The sequence below is a fragment of the Dasypus novemcinctus genome, chromosome 18 (assembly GCF_030445035.2).
Source record: "Dasypus novemcinctus isolate mDasNov1 chromosome 18, mDasNov1.1.hap2, whole genome shotgun sequence".
Lineage (NCBI taxonomy): Eukaryota > Metazoa > Chordata > Mammalia > Cingulata > Dasypodidae > Dasypus > Dasypus novemcinctus.
In genome coordinates, this window is record NC_080690.1 from 56,323,640 (window position 1) to 56,349,936 (window position 26,297).

A 26,297-nucleotide genomic window follows, 5' to 3' on the forward strand; every position below is an offset into this window, starting at 1 on the left:
AGTTATACAATTCCATGTTTTAATCTCTAATTTCCCTTCTAGTGACATATTTGATCATAAACATCCCCTTTCCATCACATTCACCCACAACTCTGCACTGTTAATTTTACTTACAATAATGTGCTACTATCACCTCCATCCATTTCCAATCAATGTAACTAGAAATTCTGTACAAATTAAGGATCAGCTCCCCATTCTCTGCCCTCATTCTATGTCCTGCTAACCTATATTCTAGAGTCTGAGTTTGCTTATTATAATTAGTTAATATTGGTGAGATCATACAATATTTGCCCTTTTGTGTCTGGCTTATTTCATTGAATGTAATGTCATCAAGATTCATCCATATTGTCACATGCATCAGGATTTCATTCCTACTTACAGCTGAATAATATTCCATCATATGTATATACCACATTTTTTTGTTGTTGTTGTTGTTGAAGATTTTATTAATTTAATTCCTCCCCCCCTCCCCCGGTTGTCTGTTCTCTGTGTCTGTTTGCTGCGTCTTGTTTCTTTGTCCGCTTCTGTTGTCGTCAGCGGCACGGAAAGTGTGGGCAGCGCCATTCCTGGGCAGGCTGCACTTTCTTTCGTGCTGGGCGGCTCTCCTTACGGGCGCACTCCTTGCGCGTGGGCCTCCCCTATGCAAGGGACACCCGTGTGGCACGGCACTCCTTGCGTGCATCAGCACTGCGCATGGGCCAGCTCCACACAGGTCAAGGAGGCCCGGGGCTTGAACCGCGGACCTCCCATGTGGTAGACGGACGCCCTAACCACTGGGCCAAGTCCGTTTCCCTATACCACATTTTTTAATCCATTCATCAGTTGATGGACACTTGGGTTGCTTCCATATTTTGGCAACTGTGAATAATGCCACTATGAACACTGGTGTGCAAATTTCTGTTCATGTCCCTGCATTCAGTTTTTCTGGGTATATACCTAGCAGCATGATTGCCAGATCATATGGCAATTCTATACTCTATACTTAGCTTCCTGAGGAACTGCCAAACTGCCTTACATAGCGCCTGTACATTTTACATTCCCAGCTGGGTTTCTTCTTCCCCTCCTGGCTCAGCTGTTCCACTTTCTTCTAGATTTCAGCTGCAAGCTGGCATAGGGCTTGTTTCTTAGGGCTTCCTGTATCAGTCTCAGCTGTTCCACTCTCTTGCCAATTTCATCTGTAAGTGATCAGACAAATAGCTCATGTCTCCTCAGGGCCTCAGCTGTTTAAGCCTTCTCCTTTCTGTCACATGGAAGGGTGAAAAATGAGAGCTTTCTCATCCTGTGTCTATCTCAGTCAATCTTTCTCTGTGTTTCCATTTATAACAGACCCAGCAAGGGGGTGGAGACCCAACCTGAATTACACCTTACTGATAGCCCAATCAAAAGCCCCAAATTGATCTTACCAAGTAATCTCAAGAAAGGCCTATCAAAGGGTATCACAACCAAAGGAATGATTAGTTTACAAACATAACCTTCCTCCTTTTGGAATTCATAAAATAATCTCAAACCGCCACAGGCAGGTCTAGTGGAAATAAACTTCCACAGCTTTGTTCATCTGGGAATGTCTTTATTTCTTCCTCATTTCTGAAGGACAATTTTGTCATATAAAGAATTCTTGGTTAAATTTTTTTCTTCCAGTAATTTAAAAATGTCATCCCACACCTTTCTCATGGGAAATTGGCGCTAATGTTATTGAGGATCCCTGTAAATGACAAGTTGCTTCTCTCTTGCTATTTTAGGATTCCTTTTGTTTTTGGCCTCTGTTTGACTATAATGTATCTTGGTGTCATTAAGTTTATCCTATTTGGAGTTTGTTGAGCTTCTTAGATATGTATATTCATGTCTTTCATCAAATTTGGGAAGTTTTCAGCCATTACATCTTCAAATAGTCTTTCTGCCCCTTTGTTTTTCTCTTCTCCCTTCAGGACTCCCATAATGAATATGTTGGTGTGCTTCATGGTGTCTCACAGGTCATTTAGTCTATGCTCATTTTCATTCTGTTTGCCAGAATGAAAGGTAGGTAGATGTCCTACCTTCAAGTTTGCTGATTCCTTCTTTTGCTTCTTCAAGTCTGCTGCTAATCTCTCCAGTGTATTTTCATATTTCAGTTATTGTACATTTGAGTCCCAGAATATGTTTGGTTCCTTTCAAAAATTATTTTTTTGTATCATTTTCCTGGTTACCTTTAATGTGTTTTCCTTTCTCAGTGACTTATTTATGAGGGTTGACTTAAAAGCATTTGATTAGTAATTCCAATGGCTGACCTTCCTTAAGGATATTTCTGATTATTTTTTCCTTTGAATGGGTCATCTCTTCTATTTCTTCATATGACTTCTGATTTTTTATTGAAGTTTGGACATGTAAATATTTTGATGTGCTAATTTAGGAAATAAGAATTTCCCCTTTCCCCCAAGCTTGCTCTGTTTTGTTTGTTTGTTGAAGGCTGGAGTGTAAATTTGTTTTGTGTTGAGGCTCTCATCCAATGCTTAGCCCAGCTCATTGAACTTATAACTCAGCCTGAAATGAACACTGAGTGTCTTTCAGAGCATGTTGTGGTAGCTTTCTTAAGATTTGAAAAAATTTAATATTTTTCTCCCCTTCCCTCACCTCACCCCATCCCCCATTGTCTGCTCTCTTATGTTCATTCACTATGTGTTCTTCTGTGTCTTCTTACATTCTTGGTGGCACCAGGAATCTGTGTTTCTTTTTTGTTGTGTCATCTACCTGCATCAGCTTTCCATGTGTACAGCACCATTCCTGGGCAGGCCACACTTTATTTCAAGTGGGGCGGCTCTCCTTGTGGGGTGCACACTTTGCACATGGGGCTCCCCTACGTGGGGGACACCCCCGTGTGGAATGCCACTCCTTCCGCGTGGCAGCACTGCACATGGGCCAGCTCGCCACACTGGGCAGGAGGCCCTGGGTTTGACCCGTGGACCTCCTATATGGTAGGTGGATGCTCTATCAGTTGAGCCACATCTGCTTCCCTTGTTGTGGTAGCTTTCAGTTCTCCAGTATGCATGAATGCTCCTGGGTGTTCTAATCCCTTTTCCGTCAAAAATCCCCACTCTCCCCAGTTTCTCTTTCTCCCTGGCCCACACACTGTACTTTTTGGTCTACTACAATCTTTTGTCCCAGGTGGCTGCAGTTTGCTCAATTCTGTGTCACGTCACACTGCTTCTCTGCCCTGAGAAGTTCCAGGTTAGGTGAAACATATAAGTGCCTTAAATCAGTCTTTCTGAACAACCAGAAAGGTTGGAATATATATATAAACAAATTAAATTTATGCATTAGGTATGCTCTCTTTGCTCTGTAACCAGATACCAGGGACCTGTAATACAGACACATCTGAGCCAGGGGAGGGGTATGAACAGGCCAAGTAAAAGCATCGAACAGCCTAATTACAGTTTTTAGGAAACCAATGAACGGCTTTCATTTGGTTACTATTTACCTTTGACTATTTTCGGGGAAAATTGGTTCTGACAGTTTCTGTCTCCTTTTTAATGATTCTGTGAGGAGTGGGCAAGTATTTGGAGCTTATAACTCTGCGATCTTGCTGACATCATTCTTGCTAAATGAATCCTAGAAATGTGCTTAATAAATATTTATAAAAGAGCCATGTTTTTATTTCGAAAAGTATACTCTGAGAATTCCAAAACTCATTTGTAGCAGTAAATTAAATTGTGCTGTTTAAGAAGAATACTTTGGGAAGAGGATGTGGCTCAAATGACTTGGTTCCCATCTACCACATAGGGAGTCCAGGGTTTGATTCCTGGGGCCACCTAGGGAAGGCAAGGTGGCCTACACAGTGAGCTGGCCTGAGCAGAGAGATGGCCCATGTAGAGTGCTGGCCCATGCAGAGTACTGGTCCACATGGAGTGCTGGCCCGCGTGGAGAGCTGGCACAGCAAGATGACATAACAAAAAGAGACACAGAGGAGAGACAATAAGAGATGCAGCAGACCAGGGAGCTGAAGTGGCGCAAAAGACTGAGTGCCTCTCTTTCACTCCGGAAGGTCCCAGGATTGGTTGCTGGTGCTGCCTAAAGAGAAGACAAGCAGACACAGAAGAACACAAAACAAATGGACACAGAAAGCTGATAGTGAGCACAAAAATAATGGGGGGGGGGCGATAAATATTTTAAAAAAAGAGAGAAGAATGCCTTATATATCCTGCCATAACCTACAGAGTTGAGTGGGAGAGAATGTAAACCACAATATAAACTATAATCTATGCTTACTGGCAGTACTCTAAAATTTATCAATTGCAATGAATGTACCATAGTAATGAAAGATGTTGCCAATGTGGGAAAATGTGGGAGGTGTGGGGAGTGGGGCATATGTTCTATGCAACATATGTTCTATGCAACATTATGTAATCAAAGTATCTTTTAAAAATAAAAAAATTATTAAAAAAAAAAAAACTATTAAAAAAAAAAAAGAATGCCTCAGTGCTGCTCAAGACCAGGCAGGTCTTCTTTCCTTGGCCGCCAAAATAAGTCCCTGACAGCAATAAAACTCTGCTTTCATTCACTCTCTGTTTCTGTCCACCACCCCATGTCCCAATGTGTTTTTCGTTTTGTTTTTGGACCAAATCTAGCTTTGGTCTGATTTGTGGAAGGCTGGTATATTATAATTATTAAAAGCCTTGTTTTGTGGTGATTTCTATTGAATGGATGAAGGAAATATGTTTCAGTTTTATAGGAATTAACTTTTTAAATCTTCCTTGTGGGTCTGTCTGTAATACCCTTACACCCACTAGAAATAAAACTAGACGTTTGAGATCTGGGATGGGGAATTCTTGAGTTCTTTGTTTACTGATGCAAGGCCAGGTTGTAACTAAAGTTGAAAATTCTCCTTGTCTATTAAGAAAAACCGTTTCCTACCAATACAGTAAGTGTGACATATTTTCCTACCTTTAGAGAATATTATCAATTTGACTGAAAAAGGCTAATAAAATTAAGGGAGCTCATACCAAAAGCACAAGCAACCAAATAAAAAAGAGATAAATTGGATTTCACTAAAATTAAAAATATCTGTGCTTCAGAGGAAAGCAAAAAGAAAATGAAAAGACAACTCACACAGAACGGCAGAAAGTATTTGCAAATCATATACGCAATTTAAAAATGGAAAAAGGATCTGAATGAAGACATACAAATGAGCAATAAGCAAATAAAAACATGCTCAGAATCACTGTTACTAAGGAATACAACTGAAAACCACTTCATACCCACTAAGGGAACCATGATTTTAAAAAACAGAAAATAGTAACTTGGCAAGGATGTGAAGAAATTGGAATCCTCAAAACCTGCTGGTAGCAATGTAAAATGGTGCAGTCATTTTGGAAAACAATCTGGCACTCTTCAAATGGTTAAACACAGATTTATCATATAACCCAGCATTTCTACTCCTAGGTATGTACTTGAGAGAAATGAAAATAAGTCCACAAAAAACTTGGACAATAGTACAAATATCAGAATGTTCGTCCATGAATTAGAATAAATGTATATTATTATTACAAGGTGTTAATAATAGGGTAGAATATGGAAGCAGATGTGGCTCAAGTGATAAGGCCTCCACCTACCATATGGGAGGACCCCCATACGATCCCTAGGGCCTCCTGATGAGAAAGAAAAAGAGAAAGGGTGCACGATGAGCCAAGTGTCCACACAATGAATGAGCCGAGTGCCTGTGCAGCGAGCTGAGTGTCCATGTGGGTGCTTGTACGGCAAGCCAAGTGCCTGTGTGGCAAGCTGAGTGCCAGCGTGGCGAACCGAATGCCTGCACGAGTGCCCACATGGCAATCTGAGTGCCCACTTGAGTGCCTGCACGGTGAGCCAGTGCCCATGTGGTGAACCAGTGCCTGTGCAGCAAGCCAGTGCCTGCGTGAGTGCCCATGTGGTGGGCCTAGTGCCCGCATGGTGAGCTGAGTGCCCGCATGAGTGCCCGCATGGTGAGCCGAGTGCCCATGCAGCAAGCCAAGTACCTGGACACTGAGCCAGTGCCTGTGCAAGTGAATCACGCAGCAAGATGATGATGCAACAAAAGAGAGACAAAGGGGAGCATCAAGAGACCAGGAACTGAGGTGATGCAATTGATAAGGAACCTAATTTCACATCAGAGGTCCCCAGGATCGAATCCTGATGAATCATAGAGGAGAAAGACAAGAAGAGAAAGCAGAAAGAGAAAAAGATACAGAAGATCACACAGCAAATGGACACAGCAAAAACAGCAGAGTGGGGGTGAGGAAGGGGGAGAGGGAAATAAATAAATAAATCTTAAAAAAAAAAATAGGGTAGAATATAGGAATAAATACACCTAAAGCAAAATTGGTAAAAAGGATATGTGTTAATCTTTGGAAATGAATAGAAAATGTAAAAGCCCAATATAATGTTTATATCTAGCAGTACTATTATGTGGGTATGGAAGTGGTTTAAAGGGAAACTCTAAGTCATGTACATTACTAAAAAGAAAGCTAAAACATATAACATTGGATTTATAGCATAGTAAAATTACATGTGAAATATGAATACGGGTAAAACTGTATATACAAGATGGTGTTCTTTCTTTGAAACTAAACAAATATTAATACTATAAGATGTTAATATCAGACAAAAAAACCATTATGGTAAATGAAAGAAACCAGACACAAAGTACTACATATTGTATGATTCCATTTATATAAAATGTTAGAATATATCAATTTACAAAGATGAAATTAAATTAGTGGTCATGTAGGGCTGTGGAAGGACTGCTAAGGGGTGTGAACTTTTTCATTTTGGAGCAGTGAAACTGTATGAAAATATTTTATGGTGATGAATACACAACATTTGTGTTTATACTAAAAGCCATTGATTATATACTTTGAATAGATTGTATGATATGTGAATATATCTCAGTAAAACTGCTTAATAAATAAATAATTGTGCAAGAATAGCCAGAAACAGCAGCTATGTACAGCAGGGGAAACAGAGAGATTGAGAGGTGAAGAATTTTCTTGTTTGTTTTTTGTTTATTATTATTGAAATAATGAAAATGCTCTAATAATGACTGAGGTGATGAATACACAACCATGTAATTATACCAAATACCATTGATTGTACACTTTGAATAAACTGTATGCTTTATTAATATTATCAATAAAGTTAATTTGTTTTAAAAAGGGAAGGGATATTTCTCCAAAGAAGATATACAAATGGCTAAAAAGCATATGAAAAAAATGCTCAATATCATTAACTGTTCAGAAAATGCAAACCAAAGCCACAAGATACCATTTCACACTCACTAGGATAGCTAATCTTAAAAAAAAACAAAGTTCCAAGTGTTAGAAAGGATGTAGAGAAATAGAAACATTTAGTGCTGGTGGGAATGTAATATGGTGCAGCCTGTATGGAAGACAGTTTGGCAGTTCCTCAAAAAACTAAGTATAGAATTATTACCATATGACCTGGCAATCCTACTACTAGGTATATACTCCAAAGAACTGAAGCCGAGATGTGAATAATCTTTGCACACCAATGTTCAGAGCGGCATTATTCACAATTGCCAAAAGATGGAAGCAACCCAAGTGGCTGCCAAATGATGGATAAAGAAAATGTGTTATATACTTACAATGGAGTATTATTCAGCATAAAAAAGGAGTATTATTCAGCCAAAAGATGGAAGCAACCCAAGTGGCTGCCGAATGATGAATGGATAAACAAAATGTGTTATATACTTACAATGGAGTATTATTCAGCATAAAAAAGGAATGAAGTTCTGATACATGTGACAGCTTGGATGAGCCTTGAAGACATAATGTTGAGGACATAAACTGGACATAAAAGGACAAATATTGTATGAGTTCATTGATATAAAATAATAAAACTCATAGAGTCAGAATACAGGTTACCAGGGCCTGGGTTGGGGATAGGGATTGGGGAGTTAATGCTTAAATTGTTCAGAATTTCTATTTGGGTTGTCAATTTTTGTTAATAGATGATGGTGATAGTAGCACAATAAATTAACAACACTGAATTATATACGTGAATGTGGTTGAAAAGGGGAATTTGCAGGTCATATATATGTTACTAGAATACAAATTTTTGTACAACACAGTGAACTCTATTGTAAACAATGAACTATAGTTAACAGTACAATAATAAATGTCTTTCATGAATTATAACAAATGTATCCCACTAATACAAGGAGTTAATAATAGAGTGGTATATGGGAACTCTGTATTTTATGCATATTTCTGTAAACCTACAACTGCTCCAGCAAAAAATTAATTAAAAACAAATAGCGGAGCAGGTGTAGCTCAGTGGTTGAGCACCTGCTTTGCATGTACAAAGTCCTGGGTTCAATCCCCAGTATCACCTAAAAAAAAAAAAAAAGAAATAATTAAAAAAAACTTGGACATATGAATGTTCATAATTGTATTATTCAACTAGCTAAAAAAGTAGAAACAATCTCAATGTCCACTGATTGGTGAATGTATAAATAAAATGTAGTATATCCATATAATGGAATATTTTCAGCCATAAAAAAGGAATTAAGTACTAATGCATGCTACCACGTGGATGAACCTTGAAAACATGCTAAATGAAAGGCAGTCACAAAAGTGCACATATGATTCCATTTTAATGAAATGTCTAGAGTAGGTAAATGCAGAGACAGAAACTAGATGAATGGTTGCCTAGAGCTAGGGAGGGTTGGGGAGTCTGGGGCAATGAGGTTTCTTTTTGGGGCGATGAAAATGTTCTAAACTTCATTGTAGTGATGGTTACACAACTTGAAATATGCTAAAAACCAGTGACTAGTACACTTTAATGGATGAATTGTATAGTATATGAATTATATCTCAATAAAGCTGTTAACAAAATAATAAATAAAGGATCTGTAGTATGGTTCCTGTAGAACAGAGGCTGGCCAACTTTTCTGTAGAGGACTGTGGGTTATTCAACTCTCATCACAGAAAGCAGGTAAAGAGCACATCTATTATTTTGAATATGCTAGGCATAAAAATAATAAACAAACTTTCCTCCCCACAAGTTCAAAATTTAAAAAAATTTAATTTAACCAAGTGTCAAGGGATCAGTCTCTGACAAACCAGATTTAATAATTTTGGTTTTATTATAGTTATATATCTACCTCATTTTATCTGCATAAAGTATTAAGATTAAAGATGATAAAAAATGTAAAATTGTGTTAAACTAAATTGAATTATAATTCTGTCAAATTTTTTAATATCAAAAGTTAACAAGGGGAAGCGGACTTGGCACAGTGGTTAGGGTATCCGTCTACCACATTGGAGGTCCACGGTTCAAACCCCAGGCCTACTTGACCCGTGTGGGGCTGGCCCATGTGCAGTGCTGATGCGCACAAGGAGTGCCCTGCCACGCAGGGGTGTCACCCGTGTAGGGGAGCCCCATGTGCAAGGAGTGCGCCCCGTAAGGAGAGCTGCCCAGCATGAAAGAAAGTACAGCCTGCCTAAGAATGGTGCCGTCCACACAGAGAGCTGACACAACAAGATGACGCAACAAAAAGAAACACAGATTCCCGTGCCACTGACAACAGAAGCGGACGAAGAAGATGCAGCAAATGGACACAGAGAACAGACAACCGGGGCAGGGGGGAAGGGGAGAGAAATAAATAAATAAAATAAATCTTAAAAAAAAAAAAAAAAGTATATCTTACCGATATCAGCTGATGACCATTACTTTGAAAAAAAAAAAAAAATAACAAGGTTACTGTGTACTGTGCCAGCTTAAATCTAACAGCCAAAAGTCTTAGTTAACTCTAAGACCTTGAAGAATAATTAATAGATAATTTTTGGAACCCTAGATAATTGCTGAAATAAACATATTGGTCCCCAAGTATAGTTTTAATACATATTGTGTCATTATTTAATGTGCGCCTCATTATTTTTTAATGTGGTTATACGTTTGGGTGATGTAAACAAACATTCATTTTTGTCCCTTTATAAAGGTTGGAAAAAGATTTGGACAGGAAAAGGAGATCATATCACATGTCTGTTAAAATACTAATTCCTCTTAGATTTCTCCGTGGTTAAAAACTATAAATAATGAGTAGTTGAGACTATCTGGGAATAATGGTAGCAGAGATACGATGGGATGTGAATTAGTTGTAACAAGATCTGAAAACAGTTTAGGTATAAAAGACATCTCAGATTTGACTCCTTTATTCTAATTTTGGGTTTGATCTTAAGAAGAAAATATGAAAACACTCTTAAACGATTCTTATTTAACAAAGATATCAAAACAGAAATTACAAATTGCATTAAAAATGGGAGTGATGCATACCAAAAGTGAGAAGGCATATTAGGAGCTAACATAGGAAAAGTTATAACAATATTTGTAAAATTATAATATAAACTGTAGAAATTGATAGAATCAAGAACTATGTGGTTGTGGGAACCTGGCGCTCAATGACTAGAACAAGACAAAAAGAAATACTTTTTCAATTTAATATACCACAAGAGGATAAAATAAGCACACTGTTCAAAATATGAAGTGAAGTACCAGAAGTATCAACCTAAGAGTTCAAATTTGTTGACTCTAAGGGGCTGCGATAATGAAGGTGGGAGGTACAGAATAAAAAAAAAAACCCTGTTCTTTTTCAATATAAAAACTGTGATTTTTAACTGTAAAGAAAAATTAATTATAAAAATGTAGGGGAAAAAGAGATCATGAATAGTACTATTGAGGTCAAGGGTATACAGAGGATGGGAAGCGGATTTTGCCCAACGTATAGGGCATCCGCCTTCCACATGGAAGGTTCAAACCTAGGGCCTCCTGACCCATGTGATGAGCTGGCCCAAGCACAGTGCTGGTGCACGTAAGGAGTGCTGTGTGTCATGTGGGGGTGTCCCCATGGGCAAGGAGCGCGCCCTGTAAGGAGAGCCACCCAGCATGAAAGAAAGTGCGGCCTGCCCAGGAATGGCGCCGCACACAGAGAGCAGACACAGCAAGATGACGCAACAAAAAGAAACACAGATTCCCGTGCCGCTGACAACAACAGAAGCGGACAAAAGAAGAATACGCAGCAAATAGACATAGAGAACAGACAACCGAGGAGGGGAGAGAAATAAATAAATAAATGAATCTTTAAAAAAAAAAGACATTACATACTACAGTATTGGGACAAGGACAGACAAGTAATCCAGTGGAACAGAATAGAGACCAGAGACAGAATCACAGATACAAAAACACGTGATTTATGACAATAGTGGCTCTAGAAAGAGTAGGAAAAGAACAGTCTTTTCAATAAACAAGACTGTCTATTGGATATCCATGCCCCATGCGCAAAAAGTGCGCCCCGTAAGGAGAGCCGCCCAGCACAAAAGAAAAAGTCCAGCCTGCCAAGGAGTGGTGCCACACACACGGAGAGCTGACACAGCAAGATGATGCAACAAAAAGACACAGATTCCCATGCCGCTGACAAGAAGAGAGGCGGACACAAAAGAACACAGCAAATCGACACAGAGAACAGACAACTGGGGTGTGGGGGAAGGGAGAGAAATAAATACAAAATAAATAAATCTTTAAACAAAACAAAACAAAAACAAAACAAAAAAAACGAGGAAAGAGGAAGAAAAGACAGGTTTCCTTCAAAGGAGAGGAGTTATAGTAAAATAACTAAATGGAAAGGCAAAATTTTAAGCATAAATATAGGAAAACATGTGCATGACCTTAGGACAGGGAAGGGTTCTTTAAATAAGATATACAAACCACTTACCATAATGGGAAAAAATTCTTACACTTGATGTTGTTAGAATTAGGATTTTTGCTTATAAAACCACTTTAAAGGAAGTGATAAATCAATTCAAATAGTCGAAAAATACAATAAAGTGAAGCAGGCTAGTGAGACAGGGAATCAATAGATGGGTCTGGAACCTGGCAGAGTGTTCACATGGACATCAGTAACCCCCAAGATGGCTGCTGGAAGACCCCCACCCCCAAGATTCTGCTATCCATAACAAAGACTTCTTCTGGAAGCAAGGAAAAGCCATGGATATTCCCCAAGGACTTTATCATTGGGTTCTCACTGGGGGATTGACAGGTGGGGTGATCAATCAAAACAGCAAACAGCTGGAACCTCTCCCCTGCCATTAGCAAAGGGGTGAAATAATTAACAGTTTAAAAGCCAGGCACAGGCTTGAGAGCACACATGCACTCAGCTCTCTTGCCTCTGGGTCCGTTCTTGCCCTCTGTGTGCCGCTGTTGCCATTTTTCCTCTGCCATGTGGCCACGCAAGTAAACCTGGGGGTTTCTAACTTATAATGGGGAATTGTAGCCTGTAAATCAGCCCTCTTTATCACTTTTCAGCCCCTTCCTCTCTACCTGGGACCCCTGCTGTTATTTTCTCCCATTTCTCTTCCCTCCCTACCTAAATAAATTCCTGGCCTAACTCACCTGGTGTGCTCTTGAAATTCATTTCTGCAGCATAGCCAAGAACCTCAACCAAATCCAGTAATAATAGGACCTGGGAGACTTACAGGAAAATGGCGGACTAGAGACACAGGACTCTCTTCTCTCCCATAAAAATAGCTAGAGGGCAGGCTAAAAAGTTTACACTGGACACTACCCAGAAGAAGGAGGGACAAAGGAAAAGAATTGAGGCGGCAAAACTGTGAGCTGAAAGCAACACCTGCTACTGCCAGCACCCTCCCCACACTAAAGACACTTCAGAGTTCTCAGGCCTAAGGGCCAGCTACAAAGGGGCTTCCAGGGATCCACTACCCCAGGAAAGGTGAGATAAAGGGACACAACCTAAGGCTGACTCAGCTTTTGACCCACAAATTGGGTCTGCTGTGTCCCACTACCTCTTCCAGGCCGGGTGTGGCCAGGCCATAGTTTGCCCTGGGAGCTGGCACGGGACTAGAGATCTGGCCCTCTCAATCTCCCTCTCTTTTGAGACTGATTATTGAGGACACATCTCCCCAGGAAAGGGGAGAGAGAGGGACACAGCCTGAGACTGACTCAGCTTTTGACCCACACATTTGGTGTGCTGAGTTCCACAAGCCTCTCCAGGCCAGGTGGGGCTGCACCACTGTGTGCCTTGGGAGCCAGCTTGGGACTAAAGAGATATGGGATTAAAGAGACCTGAGCATCTTATCTCCCACTCTACTAACAGGGACTGACTACTGAGGACGCAGAGGGAAATTATTTCTACCTGAGAAAAGAGAGGGGGTTGTCACAGAAGGCAAGAGAACCATCTCAGAGAGAGTTTGAATTACAAGGCTCTTAACCTCCAGGCAGGAACCTCTCACACTGATTAAGTCCATGTTGCAACAAATACACTTGCACCAGGCACTGAATTGAGAGGGTCACCAAAGTGCACCATCTGCTGGCAAACCAAAGAAGTGCAAGTGAGGAAATGAAAAATAAATGCGGTTTTTCCGGCATTTACTGCCACTGTAACCAAGGCCCTAAGAAACAGGTCTGCAACCCATAACTGGGTCCAGGCCCCAGATGTGAGTAACTCACAGCATTCTAAAAACCCAGAACAAGTTGAATGTAGAATAAAAGAGCAGCAGTAAAAACACAGTTTCCTGCCACTAAACCCTACAAAACAGATAAATTGAGCATCTGAGTAAACTATCATCCTAATCAGATGCTTAGACATAAAAAAAAAAATCATAGGGAGGCAGATTTGGCTAAACTGATAGAGTGTCTGTCTACCATATGGGAGGTCCAGGGTTCAAACCCAGGGCTTCCTGACCCATGTGATGAGCTGGCCCATGTGTAGTGCTGATGCACACAAGGAGTGCCATACCATGCAGGGGTGTCCCCTGCGTAGGGAAGCCCCACGTGCAAGGGGTGTGCCCTGCAAGGAGAGCTGCCCCATGTGAGAAAAGTGCAGCCTGCCCAGGAGTGGCACCGTACACATGGAGAGCTGACGCAGCAAGATGACGCAACAAAGAGAGACACAGGTTCCCAGTGCCACTGACAAGAATGCAAGCGGACACAGAAGAACACACAGCAAATGGACACAGAGAGCAGACAACAGGGGAGGAGGAGGAAGGGGAGAGAAACAAATAAAAATAAATAAATCTTAAAAAAAAAAATTACAAGCCATACTAAGAAAATGAAGACATGGCCCAAGAAAAGGAATATATCAAAGTCCCAGAAAAGATGCAAGATCTGAGAGAACTAATTAACAAGATGCACACAAATTTCCAAAAGCAAGTTAATGAGTTGAAAGACAATATGGCTAAAGAGATAAACAACATCAAGAAGATTGAGTGAGCAAAAAGAAGAATTTGAAATCCCAAACAGAAAAGTAACAGAGTTCATGGGAATGAAAGGCAAGCTAGGTGAGATAAAAAACACATTAGAGGCATACAACAGTAGACTCGAAATGATAAAAGAAAGAATAAGGGGTACTGAAGACAGAACAGCTGAAATTGAAGAGAAAAAAACAGAAAGAAATGAATGCGAAAAAATTGAGCAAGGCTCAGGGAGTTGAATGACAACATGAGACACAATAACATACGTGTCATGGGAGTTCCAGAAGGAGAAGAGAAGGGAAGGGGGTAGAAAGAATATTTGAGGAAATAACAGGAGAAAATTTCCCAACTCTCACTAAAAAAATGAACTTACATGTCCAAAATAAATCTAAATAGACCAAGACATATATTACTAAGAATGTCAAATATCAAAGATAAAGAGAAAATTCTGAGAGCAGCAAGGAAGAAACCATTGTATTCAACAGTGCCCAGTAAGACTTAGTTCAGATTTCTTATCAGAAACCATGGAGGCAAGAAGACAGTGGTATGAAACAGTTAGGATACTGGAAGAGAAAAACTGCTAGGGAAGAATTATTTACCCAGCAAAACTATCCTTCAAATATGAAGGTGAGTATGAAATATTCACAGAGACTTTGTAAAAAAGAATCCACCATTGCAGGAAATATTAAAGGAATCCTTAGAGCCTGAAAGAAAAAAAAAAAAAAAAAAACAGGATAGAGAGGCTTGGAGGAGTGTAGCAGTTAGATATAGTTATGAATTCCAAAAATAGATATTGGATTATGCTTGTAAACTGTTTTGTACCTGGGTGTGATTAAATTATGATTAGGGTTTTGATTGGGCCAGTAGGGTGTTGAGTCCCCCACCTCTTGGTGGGTAGGAACTCACAGATAAAAGCCATGGCAAAGGACAGAGTTGAAGTTTTTTGATGCTGGAGTTTTAAGCTGGAGCCCAGGAAGTGAACACACAGGAGAGGAATAGAGACGGCTCCTTACACATGGCAGAAGACTCAGGGGGAGAGACAGAGTAATTTGCCTGATAGTCTTCAGCTGGCCTTGCAGAGTTAGCACAACAGCTGAGCCCAGAGAGAAGCAAACCCCAGGAAGAGAGGAACCTGGAGCCCAGAGACAAGCAAGCCCTGGGAAGAGAGGAACCCTGAGCCTGGAGAGAAGCATTCCCTGGGAAGAGGAACCCAGGAAGCCTGAATCCATGCAGATGTTGGAGACCATCTTGCTCCATTTTATGGCAGTAGACTGGTGAGGGAAGTAACTCACGCTTTGTGGCCTGGTAACTGTAAATTTCTACCTCAAATAAATATCCTTTATAAAAACCAACCAATTTCTGGTATTTTGCATCAGCACCCCTTTGGCTGACTAATACAAGGAGAAAATAGAAGAAAGAATAGAAGAAAGGATAATCAAAAGAGTAGAAAAACAGACAAAAATATACAACATATGAAAACCAAAGAACAAAATGGTGGATTAAATAATGCATTTACAGTAATATCATTGAATGTGAATGGATTAAACTCCCCAGTCAAAAGATATAGGATAGAAAACGGATGTGGCTCAAGTGATTGGGCTCCCGTCTACCATATAGGAGGTCCAGGGTTCGATTCTCGGGTGGAGTGGTGGCACAGCAAGATGATGCAACAAAAAGAGATAGAGGAGAGACAATAGGAGACACAGCAGACCAGGGAGCTGAGATGCACGAGATATTGAGCACCTCTCTTCCACTCCAGAAGGCCCCAGGATCAGTTCTTGGTGCCATGTAAAGAGAAGAAAAGCAGACACAGGAGAACACAGAGTGAATAAACGCAGAGAAGCAGACAGTGAGCGCGAATAAACTAGAAGGGTGGGAAGAAATAAATAAATTTTAAAAATATATATAGGCTGACAGAATGGATAAAAAACATGAGCCTTTCATATGCTGTCTACAAGAGACTTACCTTAGATCCAGGGATTCAAATAAGCTGTGAGATAAAGAATGGAAAAAGATATTCCATGCAAATAGTAACCAAAAAAGAGTGGGGGTAGCTATACTAACATTGAATAATACAGACTTTAAATGCAAGAAAGGTATAAGAGATGCAAAAGACCATTATATATTAATAAAAGGTACAATCAACCAAGAAGTAACAGTCATAAATATATACGCATTAACCAGGGTGCCCAAAATGTATGAGACAACTCTGTCAAAACTGAAAGGAGAAATAGACTTCTCTACAAAAATTGGTGGAGACGTCAACATACCACTTACATCATTAGACAGACAGCTAGACAGAAAATCAACAAGGAAACAGAGAACTTGAACAATATGATAAACGAGGTAGACCTAACTGACATATTCAGAACAATAATCTGAGGAGGAAATCAGGGAAAATATTCCATTTACCACAGCAACAAAAAGGCTCAAATACCTAGGAGTCAATTTAACCAGAGAAGCCCAGGACCTATATGAACAAAAATAAAAAACAATGCTAAAAGAAATCAGTGAAGACCTAACAAATGGAAAGCCATTCCGTGTTCATGGATTGGAAGACTAAATATCATGAAGATGTCAATCATACCCAAACTGATTCATAGATTCAATGCAATACCAATCAAAATTCTAACAGTCTACTTTACAGAAATAGAAAAGGCCATTACCAAATACATTTGGAAGGGAAAGTGCAACCAAATAGCCAAAAGCATTCTGAAGAAGAAGAGCAACATGGGAGGATTTTCACCCTTGAAACATATTACAAAGCTACAGTCATCAAAACAGCATGGTACTGGCAGAAAGACAGATACACAGAAATAAACCCTCACCTCTATGTTCCACTGGTTTTTGACAAACCTACCAAGGCCATGTTAATGGGACAAAACAGTCTCTTCAACAAATGGTGCTGGGAGAACTGGCTATCTATAACCAAGAGAATGAAAGAGGACTGCTATCTCACTCCCTATATAAGAATCAACTCAAAATGGATCAAAGATCTAAATATAAAAAGATCTAAATATAAAAGGCAGGAACATAAAATTACTAGAAGAAAATGTAGGCAAACATCTGAAAGAACCTGTGGTAGGTGGTGGTTTCTTGGACCTTACACCCAAAGCACAAGAGGCAAAAGAAAAAAATAGATAAATGGGACTTCCTCAAACTCAAGCACTTTTGTACCTCACAGAACTTTGTCAAAAGTGTGAAAAGGCAGCCAACTCAATGGAAGAAAGTATTTGGAAATCACATGTCTGATAAGGGTTTAACATGATACACAAAGAGATGTTACAACTCAACAATAAAAAGATAAATGTCCTGATTAAAAGTGGGCAAAAGACTTGAACAGATATTTGTGCAAAGAAGAAATACAAATGGCAAAAAAAAAAACCACACACACACACAAATGTTCAACAAACTGTGGTGTATGCATATGACATGAAGTCGTAAAGCATATGACAATATGGATGAAACTGGAGGACATTATGTTGAGTAAAGCAAGCCAGACAAATACTGTATGATTGCATTACTATGAACTAAATATATTGTAACATGTTGTATGATTCTATTTTTATAAAATTTAAATATAAGTCAATTTATACAGATGAAATTTGATTAATGCTTATGTAGTGCTAGGGAGGGCATGTTAAGGGGTGTGGAATTTTTCTTTTTGGAGTAATGAAATAATTCTAAAATTTTTTGTGATGATGAATGCACAACATTGTGATTACACTAAAAGCCACTGATTATATACTTTTTTTCTTTTTCGTCTTATTTTATTTTTTTTAATTATACACTTAAGATTGTATGGTATGTGAATATATCTTAATAATACTGTTTAATAAATAATTGTGCAAGAATAGCCAGAAATAGCAGCTATGTACAACATAACAGAACGATTGAGTGAAGAATTTTCTTGCTTTTAAAAATTATTATTATTGAAAAAATGAAAATGCTCTAAGAATGACTGAAGTGATAAATGTATAGTTACGTGATTATACCAAATACCACTGATTGTACAGTTTGGATGAATTGCATGCTTTATTAATATGTATCAATAAAATTAATTTGTTAAAAATAAAATAAAATAAAGGACCTGACCCAGATTGTATAACAAAGACCTGTGTCTTTTTTTTCAGAGGTACCAGGGCTGAGGATTGAACCCAGGACCTCAAATGTGGGAAGCCAGTACTCAGTCACTGAGCTACACTGGCTCCTGTCCTGTCAATCAATGAGAGATAAGCTAGTAAAAAACTGGTGAATATATATATACCTACATATGTACACAATACACACACGTATCAATCAATAAGCACCCACCACATTTGGCAAAGATTAAATAATCTGACACAACTGATCTGAGTTTGTTATTTAGGAGTTCCCTTTATAATTATTTGTTAAACTATACATATTTGCATAAGCTTTCCATATGTATGCATATTATACCATAAAAAAGAAAAATATATACCATACTCACTCATACAATCTTTGAAAAATGTTATTTACAAAGGTGACTTATTTAATGACATGGGAGAAAATTTACTAACTTCTTTAGTGAAAAGTAGGCTATTAAATAGTAAGTGAAGTATAATGTGAATTTAAAAAAACAATGGCACTACACACCAAAATATTAACACTGGTTATTTCTAAGTAGCTTTATTTATTTTCTTCTTTGTAATACTGTATTTTCAAAATCTCTAAAATAATCATACTTTTATTTCAATATCATAATAATGCATTTAAAAAAGAAGAAAGCGCAAAGAAGTGGATCCATTTTCCTAATAAATGAACATTAGGCATGTGGTGGGTATTGGGTTTTAATACCAGGCCCAACTATGCTTTTGTCCAATGGAGAAATTTTATATATATATATGTGTGTGTGTGTGTATGTATATATATATATATATATATATGCACAAACCGGCCTTTACTGATTACAGCGGGATTAAAGAGAGGAGGGGATACGACCACTCCTGGCCCTGGGGTGTAGTCCAGAAACCCCGTCGCCGCCCGGGAAAAGCAATGGAGAAATTATAAACAAATAAAGTATCTTTAATTAAGCAAGAATTTTCAGAAGGAACGGAAAGAGGAAATCGCAACACACCTTGGACATTGCTTGTAGGAGTTCATCATCCATCCGTCCCTCCTCTTCTGGGGCCCTCACATGGAGAAAGGAAGAACTGGGGCAGGTGTTTCTTGGTGCCCAATCTGGTCAGGTACGAGGTCACCCCTTTCCCCATCAGCACCACGCACAGGGAATGGAAACTGGAAGAAAATGGCGCATCCTGTCCAATCCCAGTGTTTCAGGTCAAGGGTGAGGTCACAGAGTTCTTGAGTCACAATCGCACAGATGAAAGGAGCTTCATATCCCCTTCTCCCGACCCTCCACAGTACCTCATATATATATAGTAGGCACAGTCATACTTAAAGGGCGACATGCATAGTTACACTGAACAATCGTAGTCGCGCCACACCCGCACACATAGCCACACATGGTCTCAGGTTTGCATTACACACATACCACGGGACACACAGTTACTCGCACAGTTGCAGGTACCTTACAGTGTCTTAGAGTCACACACAATCACATCTCCACAATCACAGGCATCCCGTATCAGCACATGGTTATATACACTGCAATCTCTTCTCACAGAAAATTCTACAGCTTTCCCTCTTCCTGCCGCACAGGCCCCAGGCCCCAGCTGTCATATCTCAGGCCTTTCCGATATCCCCAGGTAGGAACCTGTAGAGCCGAACGGGCTCCTGCGGGCCCAGCGATCGCTCACCTAGTGCATCTAACGGTTCCGCCAGGAGTGACGAAATGGTCAAGTTCCTGCGAGAAGAGCAACGGCTCGCTGGGAGTTCTGGGAAATGTGGTCCTGAGCTGAACTTCCGGTCGACAAGATGGCGTACGGCCGGCCAATTTTTCTCTGAACATAGCCTGGGCCCACCCATACTAGCTGTTCCTGCACTTGTCCGCATCCAGCCTAGTCTCGGAGTTCCCAGTCGCGGACGCTGAGCTAGCTGGGGTTGAACTTACTTCGCGAACCTGGCTCACCCTCTCCCCGGCAGGAAACACCAACTGTGTCCTGGCCGGAAATTGAGTCAGACCGCGAGGCCTTCTGGGAAATGCTGTTCGGTAGTAGACCGGTGGCCTGGAGGCGGGTACTGAGCGAGGGTACGCTGTTACTGCATCTGGCCCGGGCTTGCTTTCGGGTTTCCTTCCCTAAACCTCCTAGAAACTGCACGCTGGGACACGCTTTCGAGCATTTCTTGCAGGTGACCCTGACGCAGCTTGCACGGGCGCTGGGGGAGGGGTTCGAAAGGCCTGGACTCGGCCAGCCGTGCAGCGGGTCGGGCGGAGCCTCTGAGGAGGCCGCGAGTGTCCCGAGTAGCGGCAATGGGAACGGGCGTGGTCGGAGTTGTTGGAGCTAGAAACTGTGGTGAGAGATTGTGTGTGCGTGTGCACTAATGTGTGGGATGCATGATAGTTATGTACTGTGTGGTTGTGATTCTTTGTGTGTGTGAGATTGTGATTTGTATCTCGGGTGTTTGCGAGAGGATGGTGTGTGAATGGAGTGTATGATTATATGCCTGTCGTGGTGATGTTTGTGGTTGTGTGTGATTATGATGAAGTGTGTGGTGTGTATATGAACCTAATGTATATGGTGGTTGTCTTGTCTTTTCTGTAACATTCAACAGAATTGCTATCTCTTCCTTGGATAAAAACATTTCCGTATTTGCTTTTCTATTGGTCCTCCCTCCAGTCTATTTTGCTGCTTTCTTTTCCCAGCAGTTCTTGGCCCTATTCCGTGGTGGTCTTTTCCAGATTCATTATCTCATCATCTTGTTTCAGGGTTTGCAGGTAGACTGTGTTCAGCTGATATAGGTTGAGCTTGGCTGAAGTGGGTTTAGTTCAGCATTAGAATGGGTTAAGTTCTCCACATGTGTTCTTTCTGGGTTTCAGGCTACAAGAACAGCGGTTACCAGGATAATGTTCTTCTCTTGGTGGAACACCAGTGTACAAGGGCACAAAACAGATCATGCAAACACTTTCCAACCCCGCCCCGCCCCCAGTTGTCTGTTCTCTGTGTCCACTTGTATTCTTGTCAGTGGCACTGGGAATCTGTCTCTTTTTGTTGCATCATCTTCTTGTGTCAGCTCTCTGTGTGTGCGGTGCCACTCCTGGGCAGGCTGAATTTTCTTTCACGCTGGGCGGCTCTCCTTACGGGGCGCACTCCTTGTGCGTGGGGCTCCCTTATGTGGGGGACACCCCTGCGTGGCAGGGCACTCCTTGCATGCATTAGCGCTGCCGGTGGGCCAGCTCATCACATGGGTCAGGAGGCCCTAGGTTTGAACCATGGACCTCCCAAGTGGTAGGCAGATGCTGTATCTGTTCGCTTCCCATGCAAACACTCTTAAAACTTCAGCTCCCAGGTATATTAATAGTATGTTGGTCAAAGCAGGTCACATGATGGATGGATAGGCTGGGAAAGTATATTAGACCCATAGTGGGAGAGCATGGCAAAAAAGAGTGTGAATGTATGCTCCTGGTAGAGAGGAGTGAAAAATTGCACCGACATTCCAGTCTATCATAGTAAAACTCTGCCTCTATCCTGGTGATTGCTTTTTAGTCTAAGTTCTCTTTTGTCTGATAATATTGCTTGTCAGGTTTGATTGTTGTTAGTTTACTTTCCAGGGATTTCATTTTCCAACCCCTTTATGTTTTTGTTTCAGGTCTCTCTCTTGTAGAGAATATATTGCTGGGCTTTCCTCCCTTTTATCCTATTTGACTGGTATTTTAATAGGTGAGTTTAAGTCAGTTGCCTTTTTTTGTAATTGCTGTTTATTTAATTTTCTATGTTTTATTTTCCATTTCTTATTTTCTGTTCTTTTCATTGTGCATGTTTACCTTATTCCCTTTATTCTCTCCATTGGCTTGGATGTTACTAATTTCAGTTCTATTCTTATCCTTGAAATTTTAACTTGAATATTTAATGAAACCCAAATTTAGACTTTAGAACACTTTCAATCCAAAGTACCCACCCATTTCTAGGTTATTGTTTGATATATTACTTCTAATTTGAAATACCTAAGATTAGTAGTAGTTCACTTGCTCAACATATTTTTTTGAGCACCTGCTATCAGTAAACAAATAGCCAAAAAAGAAAAAAAAATCCCTGTTTTCATAGTTCTTGTGAGGGGTGGATGGATAATATATATGATAAATTATGTGGTTTGCCAGATGGCTGTAATTATCCTGAAAAAAAGAAGAGGTACATACCTCGAGTATAGCATTCCTCAAAATTTATTATAATTGAATGTTTCTTTTTCATTGTTGCTGTTTTGCAGGGAAGGGATTGATCTGCTCTCTTTTGCATCTTTTTAAAAAAAATTCTTCACTTAGTAAAGGCTCATAGCACATAGTAAATTAATATTTCTTAATTTACTTAATAACCATTTAATTTATTCATCCAGTATCATTGCGAAATGGGTGTAATTCTCATTTCAAATGAAGAATCTGGGACTTTTAATGCAACTCTTTTATACCTCACTTGCCAAGGAAACTCAGGAAATGGAATAGAATAACTGGGCTTGTAAAGCAAATCACTTTTACTCTAAATGTGGGTTTGTTGCAAATCTATTTTCTGACAGCTTTATATTCATTCCTGCATTGAGCCTATACCTTTATACCCACAGAAGTTTTACCATGGCTTTTCAGGCCTCTCCTCTCCTGATTTAAGTTTTAGCTTTCTCTAGTTTGCTGAGTTATATACTACTCATCTTTCCACTGTGTAGCTTCCAAAATTTTGTTGACATCTATTATCTGCTGAAGTCTTTTTCCTTTTGAGTTTATGTATCTTAGGTTCCCTTACTGTAATGTTGGTTGGGTTTAGGAGAAAGTGGAGATAAATACAAGGATTTAGTCTTCCATTTTTTACCAGAAGGCCCTAAATTTATTATTTATTATTATTTTATTTTATTTTTATTTTTTAAATTTATTTATTTATTTCTCTCCCCTTCCTCCCCGCCCCAGTTGTCTGTTCTCTGTGTCTATTTGCTGTGTGTGCTTCCTTTGTCCGTTTCTGTTGTCAGCAGCATGAGAATCTGTGTTTCTTTTTTTTTTGTTGCGTCATCCTGTTGTGTCAGCTCTCCGTGTGTGCGGTGCCATTCCTGGGCAGGCTACACTTTTCTTTCGCACTGGGCGGCTCTCCTTACCGGGCGCACTCCTTGCACACGGGGCTCCCCTATGAGGGGACACCCCTCATGGCATGGCACTCCTTGCGCGCATCAGCACTGCACATAGGCCAGCTTCACATGGGTCAAGAAGGCCCAGGGTTTGAACCGCGGACCTCCCATGTGGTAGACAGACGCCATAACCACTGGGCCAAGTCCGCTTCCCAAACCAATTATTTTAAAATGTTATTAGAGTCATTGTTCATTTTCATTCTGTCAGTAGAATGTCACACGTGCCTATAACCGTTCTCTGTTTAAACTTTTTGCCAAATTCTTAACATTCAAAATAGCACCTCAAAGAATATCCTAATCTTTAAGTTTTTGTGGTAATTATTATTATGTATGTAGGATAAATTTCTCTAAGTAAAACAGCAAGAACCTAGGGGTATACTATATTGCCAGTAGATTTCATTGGTTTCCTTATACTTCACCCTCTAGCTATCCCGACTAGAGTGTATGTGACTAAATCATCCATCCATGTACATTTCATTGTTTCCGTAGCCTGATGATTAACATTTTTCTGACTCTGAGGAGCATTAATCCACAGGGGAGCTTATAGCCACCCAGTATTGAAGATGTCTACATTATTTGTCTAAAGCTCTGAAAGAAATCTGTTCTGCTTCTCTTCTCTCAGCCTGGCAATCTCAGGATTCTGCTCTTTCTGAGGAAGAAGAGGATATGACCAGATCTCTTGTAAGTTTTAAGGCCTTATTTTGTTTATTGCCTTATTTTGCAGTGTAGTTTTAGGGAGTTACCATTATCCATCTAGTAATTTGGAAAAAAATCTAAACAGATGAAAATCAAAATAAGGAAAAAATACAAATAGAAGATAAAAACCAGGGGAAATGTAAGATATGGATGTATAGGAAAAAGTCTATATACAATTATTAAAGATGAATTCAAATTTGAATGTGATCTGGAGAGACCAACCAAACTGGGGCATAGTTTTATTCTCTCATTTGTATTGTTTATGAGGAAAAAGCTTAATAGTTACTTAAGGAAAGAAAAGGCTTTTCTTTGGCACCTAGTAAAAAATTCTAAAATAATTCCATAATTATTTGTTAATCTCAGTTTGTTTGTTTTTTTTAAGTCTGCCTGGGCCTTTCAAAGGATGTTCCATGTATATTTTTTCAGTTGAGTTTTTCATACACGTCAAATAAAAAAAAAATAGTAATTCTATGGCAAAAGTACGTGGTTCTAGGAGCCATAGCTTACCAAATCTTTTTTTTTTTTAAGTCAATTTTATTGATACATACAATCCATCCAAAGTATACAATAATCCAAATCTTTTATATGGTCTCAGATGATGTAGTGTTCTTAATCTTTTTAAAAAATGACCCATTGTCCTCTGCTCTTTTTTTTTTTAACATTTATTTTTGTTTCTTTCTCTACCCTTCCCCCCTGTTGTCTGCTCTGTGTGTCCATTTGCTGTGTTCTTCTGTGTCCACTTGCATTCCTGTCATGTGGCACTGGAAAACTGTGTCGCCTTTTTTTTTTTGTTGTGTCTTTTTGCTGCATCAGCTCTCCGTGTATGCAGCACCACTCCTGGGCAGGCTGCGCTTTTTTCTCATGGGGCAGCTTTCCTTGCAGGGCACACTCCTTGTGTGTGGTGCATCGCTACACGGGGGACATCCCTTGCATGGCATGGCACTCCTTGCGCATGGCAGCACTGCGCATGGGTCAGCTTACCACACGGGTCAGGAGGCCCTGAGTATCGAACCCTGGACCCTCCATATGGTAGGCAGATGCTGTATCAGTTGAGCCACAACTGCTTCCCTGTCCTCTGCTCCTGACTCCTTCCATTTCCACCTCTGGGACCTTTCTCTGTCTGTTATCCCTCAAACTCTTGTGTGCTGAAAATTTCCGACTCCACTGTCTTTCCCGCTTCAATTCAAATATTTCTTATGCTCAAAAATGCATGTAGGCAGCAGACTTGGCCCAGTGGTTAGGGCGTCCGTCTACCACATGGGAGGTCCACTGTTCAAACCCTGAGCCTCCTTGACCTGTGTGGAGCTGGCCCATGCACAGTGCTGATGCGCACAAGGAGTGCCCTGCCATGCAGGGTGTCCCCCGCGTAGGGGAGCCCCACGTGCAAGGAGTGCACCCCGTAAGGAGAACTGCCCAGCGCGAAAGAAAGTGTAGCCTGCCCAGGAATAGTGCTGCTCACATGGAGAGCTGACACAACAAGATGATGCTACCAAAAGAAAGACAGATTCCCTTGCTGCTGACAACAACAGAAGCAGACAAAGAAGACGACACAGCAAATAGACACAGAGAACAGACAACAGGGGTGGGGGGAGAAGGGGAGAGAAAAAAAAAACGTTTAAAAAAAAACCAAAAAAAAAGCATGTAATTCTTTTGACCAGATGATGATACATGTGATATGCATATAGTAGGTGCTTTCTAAGTGATAGGTATTATTATTGTTGTAATTATTAGTTATATAATCTTTTTTCCTATCTCAGAAGGTCTTTGAATGTGTTGGCTGCATTCATTGACCTCCCTTTTTAGTTTAACAGGAATTCCATAAGATAAAAGAGAAGTTTGCCTGATTTCGGTATGTAAAATGAATCCTTCAGTTCTGTAAAAACACTACAAAAATGTAAAAAGGCACTACTGGACAACAGTTTTTGTAATATATATAGCAGAAATTATACTACCAACTCTCAAAAATCAATAATTGATAAATTAGAAAGTTGGGTGAAAATCACAAAGCAGTTGGAAGAAATGCAAGTGGGTAATAAAGATTTTTTTTTTTTAAGGTACTGGGACTAGGCATTGAACTCTGGACCTCTTATGGGGGAGGCCAGCACTCAACCACTGAGCCACATTGGC

At 40.0% G+C, this 26,297-nt stretch overlaps 1 protein-coding gene and 1 long non-coding RNA gene across 12 annotated transcripts in view; one reads left to right on the forward strand and one right to left on the reverse strand.

Annotated features, from left to right (window-relative positions):
- LOC101441652 (uncharacterized) overlaps positions 1-20,158 on the reverse strand; it is a 57,986-nt gene extending 37,828 nt beyond the window's left edge. Inside the window, exons 1-2 of the long non-coding RNA XR_011646436.1 lie at positions 20,012-20,158; positions 19,330-19,490 (exon numbers count right to left, since the gene is read on the reverse strand). This is a non-coding gene — a long non-coding RNA (uncharacterized lncRNA). The remainder of the gene's footprint in view (positions 1-19,329; positions 19,491-20,011) is intronic.
- A 130-nt stretch (positions 20,159-20,288) lies between these two features.
- Positions 20,289-26,297, forward strand: part of ZNF568 (zinc finger protein 568) — a 115,017-nt gene continuing 109,008 nt past the window's right edge. The window contains exons 1-3 of one of the 11 annotated variants that reach the window (XM_012530371.3): positions 20,333-20,403; positions 21,963-22,033; positions 24,097-24,155. In XM_012530371.3, coding sequence (XP_012385825.2) covers positions 24,141-24,155 — 15 coding nt within the window. In that variant the 5' untranslated portion in view covers positions 20,333-20,403; positions 21,963-22,033; positions 24,097-24,140. Of the gene's footprint in view, positions 20,505-21,962; positions 22,034-24,096; positions 24,156-26,297 lie in introns of all 11 variants that reach the window. The other 10 variants (XM_012530374.4, XM_071209544.1, XM_071209546.1 and 7 more) reach the window with 10 other exon arrangements.